Here is an 8,296-nt window from a genome sequence, read left to right on the forward strand (position 1 = left end):
CCAATTTATACACTGTAACATCTTGAGAATGTCATTACATGATCAACTGACTTTGCGTATTCAACTAGAATCGTAGTCATTCTGGTTATTGGTTTGAGTTTAGAAAGTTCAAGAGTAAAGGAGTTATCAAGGGAACCAAGGTTATAGCGGTAATCAAAAGAATGTAATCCAGGGACAAAAACCAGACATGGAAAACAGACATACACAACAAAGAACATAAAGTAACTAAAATCATACATACAAAGTAACAAAAGCAAATGAGCAACTCGGACTCCACTAAAAACTGGGAGCATGGACCAGGTGCACCGGTAGGGTAAGCGTCCTTTACATAAGGTAAAAAAAGAGACTGGATAACTTATAATGTTTATTACGGTACAAAACTGTTTCCACGAGCACCAATTGTCTGTTAGGTCAAATTATTTTACGTATTTTATATAAAGATGCGCAGTTAAATGTTAATTATATTAAATACTTTTCTTTAGATTCATTTTTATTAGCAAAGGTGTTTGAATAAGACTTGAATTTAAACTCTTAATTGTAAGACGTATGTATGTATTTTATGTCATTAGGAGATAGTTTGCCTTTGTCTATAAATCTTATTTACTTCTATGAAAACCAATGCAAACCTATATTCAAATATATAAATAAATATATAAATATAAACGAAGCTATATTCTATCATTTAAAAATCACCAAAAGATTATACACCTTAAAACATCTTCTTTTATCCTTAAAGGAATTGTATACGTAGGACAAACGTTCTTTGCTTTCTAAGAAACTCCAATCAAGTTGAATAATGAATATATCATTCCTTTTGAACAAGATCTAAACTGATTGGTAAAAACAATCAGGCACTGGTTTCACAGAGAATCTCAAAATGAGACTTTCTCCAAATCCTTGAGCGTTAAACTTTCCATAAATCTACAATTTTCAGTGATTTTGATTATTCGGAATTTGAGTTAAAGAACTGAAGGATATTTAAGAAAAATGTCAATTTGAGATTCTTTATGAAATCGGGCCATGATCCACATTTCTGAAATACACTAGGAAAGACATAGCACGTTTTATGTCTATAAATGAACGAGTACTTACTTGGTGCTCTTGATGATTGAATGTGCACACATAAGCACCATTGGAGACATTCAAATGCCCTTTTGTTGGATTTGTTATCGTGTCTAATCATGTTCTTTCATTCCTATTCTTTCTCCACTAATCGTGGTCTCCTCAATGCCCCTCGGTGTATCGCTCCTCCTTTTCACGGGTGGAGTTCATCGTAATCCTACTCAGTTGATGGATGCTTGATGCATTCTGCATGCATATCCATTTTATTATCTTTCTCACCTGAAGTCGTGGAGTCCTATTTCCTTTCTTATATATGTATGACTCTTCATTAGATATTGTTATTAAGTATCAGTCTTTATAAAAGTCAGACAGAAGGTGGTTCGTGCATGTCAAACACCCACTGAATTCAGTTTTATTTCTTAATTTCAGTTACTGATCACATAACCAGTTTAGGTTTTTCATTTGGTGGTTGCACTTTTAAGATAAAAATTATAAATATTGTACAAAGAATTGGCACTGAGCAAGAATTATGATCGTTCTTGATTTGGGTTGATTTTTGTTGACTTTAGTGGAAGATAAATATATACATTATATTGTAATTTTTTATCTGTATGTGAATGTGTAGCATATGTAGACTGAAAAGGCATCGTTTGTTTGGTGTTTTATTACACCATGAATCATTTTTCCATTGGTAGTGACCGAATTTTATGTGGACTGGTACTGAAATAGAAACTGTATAATACTTTGCGTTGACATTAGGTTTGGAAAACGCCTAACTAAGCTCTGACAGCAACTGCTATTTCCAAAGATTTAGAATTATACTTGACGTGTATGTTATTCAGTAACGAAAAGTTGCATGTTCTGGTTATCAACTTCCCTATGGTGAAAGACATGACAAGAGCGCGAGTCTTTATAAATCAAACAAATAATTTATGTTGCTAATTATTCTGACAGTTACACCTATTTTTATCTCACCCTGCCCGAAATATGTGAGCTATTGTTATCACTTGGTGTGTGTCACCGTCGTTATCAATTAAAAAAAAACTCTTCTCCTCTAACACTTTTTAACTTATTAGAACAAAACTTTGTGTGAATATTTCTTTGGTATTTTGCATAGAATTTCGATCCGTCGAAAAAAAATGGCCGCAGTTACTAAAATTGAACAAAGAGCTAGGTCAGACAGAAATTGTTCGCATACATATCAAACCGTTAGGTTTAGCCAAGTTCTGACAGGGAAAACGTTTGTGGTCAAATCGTCGTGTTAATCTGTTAAGCCATAATTGAGTTATTGTCCTTTTTCGACGTTTTTTACACTATTTTTAATGTTATTACTTTTCTCCTCAGAAACTACTGGACAAAATTTAATGAAAATATATTTAGTAATTGTTCCTTAGGTATGAGCAATTGGAATTTTTATCCATCACAAAATATAGCATCTACAAAAATAAAATGTTAAGTCAGGTGATCGATTCAGGCTCTTAACAGCCTCTAGTTACGGATTTTCTTTGTAAGTCTATAGCTCTTAAGTGGCATGTGCGAAGACGTCTTCGACAAGTATAACATATGTATGTAGGGTTATATACGTCGATAAAGTTTTTAAGGATAGAGTAGGATAAGGGCAGTTTTTGACCCCCCTTAAAAGAAGTTTATTTTCAAGGTTTCATATGATAGTGTATCAACGTTAAAAAAAACGATTCTTTTATTTACCTAGTTTACCTTATGGTTGCCTAGCAACGCATTTTGAAAATATAATTTTTTGGGGTTTTTACCGAATATTCTTAAAGATCGGGCTTATTGTTTATAGAGATCATGCTTAGTTCTCATATTGTGATATTAAAAACGAATTACTAAAATTGATTTAGAAGACAGTAAAAAGTAAATGATAAATTTTGCATAAGTTGTGTCCATGAAAACAACTTAGCAACGAAATTTGGCCAAAGCAAACAGCAATTTGTTTTATTGTATGAAAGACATAACCTTACGTAACATTCCACTTTGGAAATTTTGGTATGTTTTGTGTGTGATATGTGCAATTTTGAAACTATGGATATAAAAATTGTGCCTTAATGTGAGCGATTCGGACTCCTCTAGTGTCATCGATTCCTCAAACCCTATGTTTCTCCAACAAGAATTGCACTTTTTTTCCTTGTCTGTAATAGACATGCATCTTTAAGGAGTTTTATCTATGGAAATGGAATAGCGCAGAATACATTGTATTTACTCTGTTTCATTTTTGAAAATGTCTTTTCGGCTATACAGGTACATTGTACGTGTAATAATATATTCAGAAAAAATCAAATTCCCTGCCAAAGTGTCACTGCCGCATCAGCTACAATAATTCCGTTACTTGAGTGTTTTTTGCCCCTGCTTACTGTATTTGGTATATTTTTTCAGATTATTTCTGTCCTTGACTCTGTGGCTATAGATTTTTATTAATAATAATATCATTGAATAAAACATCCTTACCAACCATTCATTTACTACATTACTACATTACTACATTTACCCTATTTTTGGAAGAATGTGCATTTTTTAGATTTTAAATAGCAGTAAAAAAAGAGCGGTAAAATACCTGACGGAACATAATTACCTCTTTTACGTTTCGCCTCTTTTTCTAAGAAGCCTTGCTTATCTAACCGTTTTTGCTTCTCTCTATATTTTGTTGTCTCTCCGCGTTGGTAAATGCCATGATTTGAAATTAATGAAAAGGGGCGATATTGTAACCTCCGTAACATTTTTTTAAAACCTCCGCAACGGTATTTATTTGTATATTCAACATGACCCTATTATATTTGTCTGCTTAAATGTCAAAATTAGTAATAAATATATCAATTAAATGCCGTTACATAGTCCGTGTTCATATACAATAAGCATAGATGAAGACTGAGAACAAGCGGTCTTAAGATGTCTTGTTTGCAACCTCCGTAACAAATATCTTTTCTTGCACGTGTACAACAGCTCTGTTAAGTATAAATCCAATAGGATTTATGTAGTGGTGATCAAACAAGAGTGTATTCGAATGTGGGTACCAAAAATATGAAATTGTGGGCACTGTATCAATGGGTCACTTTAATTCTAACCTACGTAACAGATCTATGTCAACATGTTTTACTGGTTGAATTTACATACTACACCGGAATAACAACGGACGAAAGGAACCATGATTAAAATAAGTTAAAATGTCTTCATAAAATCATTTAATATAGTATCTGATGAAACAATGAAATGGTACAGGTACTTTACTTTACATGGTATAAATTATACATACCTTAGGTTCAAATGTTAGCACCAACAGCAAAAAGGGATTGCTTTTTCGTTATGATAAAAAGCGTCTGCTATATGGACTTATTTCCGCCGGTGAAGGTGAAATTGCACCCTGACAGTTTGTCTCGGAAACGTTTCTTCAATTTGTAACGGAGGTGAGGATAACGGAGGTTAGAATTCATCTACATTTTTATTGTTTGAATGGAAATGTATATCACGAAATTCTTGCCAAATGATGATTCGGCATGATGAAATGACTATCTATTGTAAGATCAATTTCATTCAGCTTACACGGAGGCAACATCACGAGAAAACGTGTTATGTAGGTTGCATTCTTATATGCGATATTTGCTTTTTTCAATAGTAGGATGGCAAATCTTTTTAATTTGATATTTTTCCGACCTTTGAAGTTTCGATCTAAACACATAAGCATATCTCCGATATTATAGCACAGTAATTAGCTATCTATTCATATCTACTATATCAACCGATATTTATTTGTTAAAAAACAACTATTACGGAGGTTACACTACAACTGGCGACAAAGGCTAGGAGTAAAAAAAATGGTATATTTATGTTAACCTTTGAAATTGCATTGTTTTCTAAATTTTTGACGATGCATCAAACTCTTGAAAGAACACATACTGGAAGAGTAATGTCTTTTAAAATTCTTTTGAGGAAAGCTGGAAAATTAGTTCCGGCGTTGGCGACATCGATATTTTGAGGTGATTTAAAGATCTCCAAATCTTAACAAATCACATAAATCCACATATTTAGTATTTTAAACACACACTGACAGAATTAAATAGAGTTGTTTTCTTTCTATAATGCGTGAAACTCTAGCGACAGGTAAGCTCGCTAATGGTGCCTATTTTGTGATAATGACTGATAAACTTCCTCTTTACCGCATATTTCATTTCCAATTCTCAATTCCCCATCGCCATTCCCCAAAATAGCATTTTTCTTTATTAATTTTATTTATATAAATCAAATTGTATTTGTTAAGATTTTTAAACGTTTAAAATGTTATTTTTAATTAAAATTAATACATTTATTATATCAACTAATACTTTAAAAACTTATTTCCACATCCTCCTCTGGGCATTCGAAATCCACACTCCCTTACACTATCCACGTCTCCCAAACCACATTCCCCATTCCCATATACCATAGAATGGGATTTAACTCCCCTAACTAGTACTGTAACACACCTATTCAAATGTGGAGAGGGACAAACAATGATATAACTTTTAACATATGATGTCTTCTATTGTACTTGTAAATAAGCACTTAATATCAATAGTATATAATTGTCACAAATGAAAATTGCTAAGTGGGCGGAAGAGGATGTGTTTTTCAAAGCTTGTAGTGATAACTTTAAATCTTAAAAATAGCAGAGCGTACATTATACCTTTCTATGTAGTTTACAGTTCACTGGACAGCATTGAGGATGTCATTTGTTTGGATTTCCAAAAAAGTCTTGTTTCAAATATCGCGTTAACGTTGCGATTTTCTTTAATTTCAAATTCATTATGAATAATATGAATGCATCCGATTCTGTAGCTGAATGGAACACAAACTTAGCCATTGTTTTGATTCCAAATTCATTTATTTTGTCTCTTTACATCATCCTTGGAATAGCGGGAAATTCTCTGGTCATACTTGTGTATGGTTTCCGTATAAAAAAGTCGGAAGATCGATATTTTATTCCAATCCTAGCTGTTTCCGATCTTATGGCATCTATTGTGTGTGCATCATTTGGAATAGCTCTTAATATGATGCAAGCAGAATTCACTGATTGGAGACTTTGTAAAGCATGGTGGTTTTTTGCTGCCTTTTCGACTTTTATGTCAATTTTTCTACTGTTGGTAATAGCAACACATAGATATTTGAAGATCTGCAGACCATTGGATAAACAAATGACATTGTATCACAAGCGCATAGCTGTTGGATTATCAATGACACTTGCTATGATAATGGCTGTCCCGGCGACAATATTGTACGGATCTGTCGAATTTCCCAATGTTGACCACACTTTGGTCGGTATGCGATGTAGCAAACTGAAAAATGTAAACAAGGCTGGCTCACTGGTTTACGGACTACTTGTAGTTACTGCGGTTGTAGGTTCCATGGTTGTGATGATTGTTTTCTATAGCAAAATTGGTTTGAAAATTTTCAACCACTTTAAGCATTCAACCGCAGTGAATTATAAAATCCCGCCTTCAAATAATTCGAAAAGTGAGATGGAAACTTCAACCACCATAACCGTTATTTCAAGTGATGATACGACAAACACAAATGACAAACGAACAGACAGAGTCAATAAAAATGACGGGAATAACGAAATCAGTGTGCCTTCAACGGAAAAAGAAAAGACGAAAGCGCGAACAAGCAAAGAACGAAACAAGAAAACAATGCACAAATTTACTAATGTGTTCATGGTAATCACAATAGTCTTTCTCATTTGTTACATTCCAAAAGTTATCCTTATGGTAGTTGAGGGTTTGAACCCTGAATTCTGGGAAAATTTCAGTGACAGCCAAAGAGCAGGTGTGTTGTTTATCTACAGATTTTATATCGTAAATAATATAGTCAACCCGGTAGTATACGCGTTTATGGATACCGACTTCAGACAAAATACGAAAGCAATGGTCATGTGTGCCAAGAAGTAGAAGAAAGTTGTTGTTTTATGTCAGCTGAAAGTCTTTGTATTGTATACATGTACAAGTGCATGCAAATGTTGAAACTTTGTAATGCAATAGCTACATCCATTTAGGTATAAAATGGACAAAAATATGTAAATGGCCAAGTTTTATTTGCTTTTTTGCTTTGTTTCGTAAAAAGACGGTTAGTTGGCTTGTATGAGTTGAGAGGGGCTGTATGTGACCGATTTTGGGGCAATAAAATCTAAATAAATCGCTTAAAAATTGTTACTGCAAAACTAGTCTGACGGAAGGTTGCAGAAATGAAGGTCAAACAGATATTTTCAGATTTTTTTAATTGAACCAAGGATTCATTTTTATATGTATCTATTTCCTTGCTCTAAAATGTACATGTACATGTAGAAAGAAAATCAATTTCGACATGAGACTCTGTTAGCAACTACATGTATGTTTGTTTTTGCGGGAGTTCGAAATCAAAGGGTGTCTTAGGATTAATTCACTATATACTCACTACATATATACACACAACGTCTCAGAATGTGACGACTCTATTCGCTACACTGCTCCATCGGATCAAATTGATACAGGGAAAATAACGTAAACGTATAGAAGGGTCGGAAAAATTCCCAACGATGTTAGAACTGTCAAATGTGCGAAGCAAATTTTTGGTCGTTCCCTCCGCGGGACTCGAACTCGTACCACTGTGACATCTATGGCAACACCGCCTGACCGAGTGGTCTAAGGCGCTGGACTTAGTGCAGGCGGTGATGTCACAGCGGTTCGAGTTCGAGTCCCGCGGAGGGAACGACCAAAAATTTGCTTTGAAAATTTGACAGTTCTAACATCGTTGGGAATTGTTATATGTTTCGAACAAAAAACCAAAAATAAAACAGGGACACCGACATGAATTACAAAAATGTTGGTGTTGTCTTCTACGTTGTTTTGTTTTCCTTAATAAATGTTCGTGCAATAGACTCTTTTGTGGTTAGTTTGTGAACATGCTCAATATACACTTCCGCGAGGTATGGGTTGGGTAGAACAACAAAATTGTCGTCGCGGAAGTGTATATATATTGAGCATGCTCCATGCATGCTCATCGACTGTCCTACAGTTAGCACAAAAGGGTCAATAATGTCATTAAGTTGCAGCTGACTAATTGTGAGCGAAATCTTATTAATTCGATCTATTATATTTTTATACCAAACGACGTTCACTGGAAATATAATTGCTATACACAAATCATGAAGAATGTTCAGTCCAACTGTACATGTACACAATTTTCATTTTAACGGTTAGCCAAATCTATC

At 34.0% G+C, this 8,296-nt stretch overlaps 1 protein-coding gene across 1 annotated transcript; it reads left to right on the forward strand.

The window, feature by feature from the left end:
* The first annotated feature begins 5,702 nt into the window (after positions 1–5,702).
* Positions 5,703–7,963, forward strand: LOC148610202 (cholecystokinin receptor-like). The gene has a single exon (XM_088542428.1). It carries the CDS (start codon positions 5,859–5,861, stop codon positions 6,996–6,998), a length of 1,140 nt encoding a protein of 379 aa, XP_088398554.1. The 5' UTR covers positions 5,703–5,858; the 3' UTR covers positions 6,999–7,963.
* The last annotated feature ends 333 nt before the right edge of the window (positions 7,964–8,296 follow it).

This window comes from Perna viridis, chromosome 8, assembly GCF_037379345.1.
Source record: "Perna viridis isolate PV_CMFRI_1.1 ecotype Kerala chromosome 8, ASM3737934v1, whole genome shotgun sequence".
Taxonomy (NCBI): Eukaryota; Metazoa; Mollusca; class Bivalvia; order Mytilida; family Mytilidae; genus Perna; species Perna viridis.

Excerpts from the sequence above, each read along its gene's own strand:
- LOC148610202 (XM_088542428.1), top strand. The coding sequence starts at position 5,859 with ATGAATAATATGAATGCATCCGATTCTGTAGCTGAATGGAACACAAAC.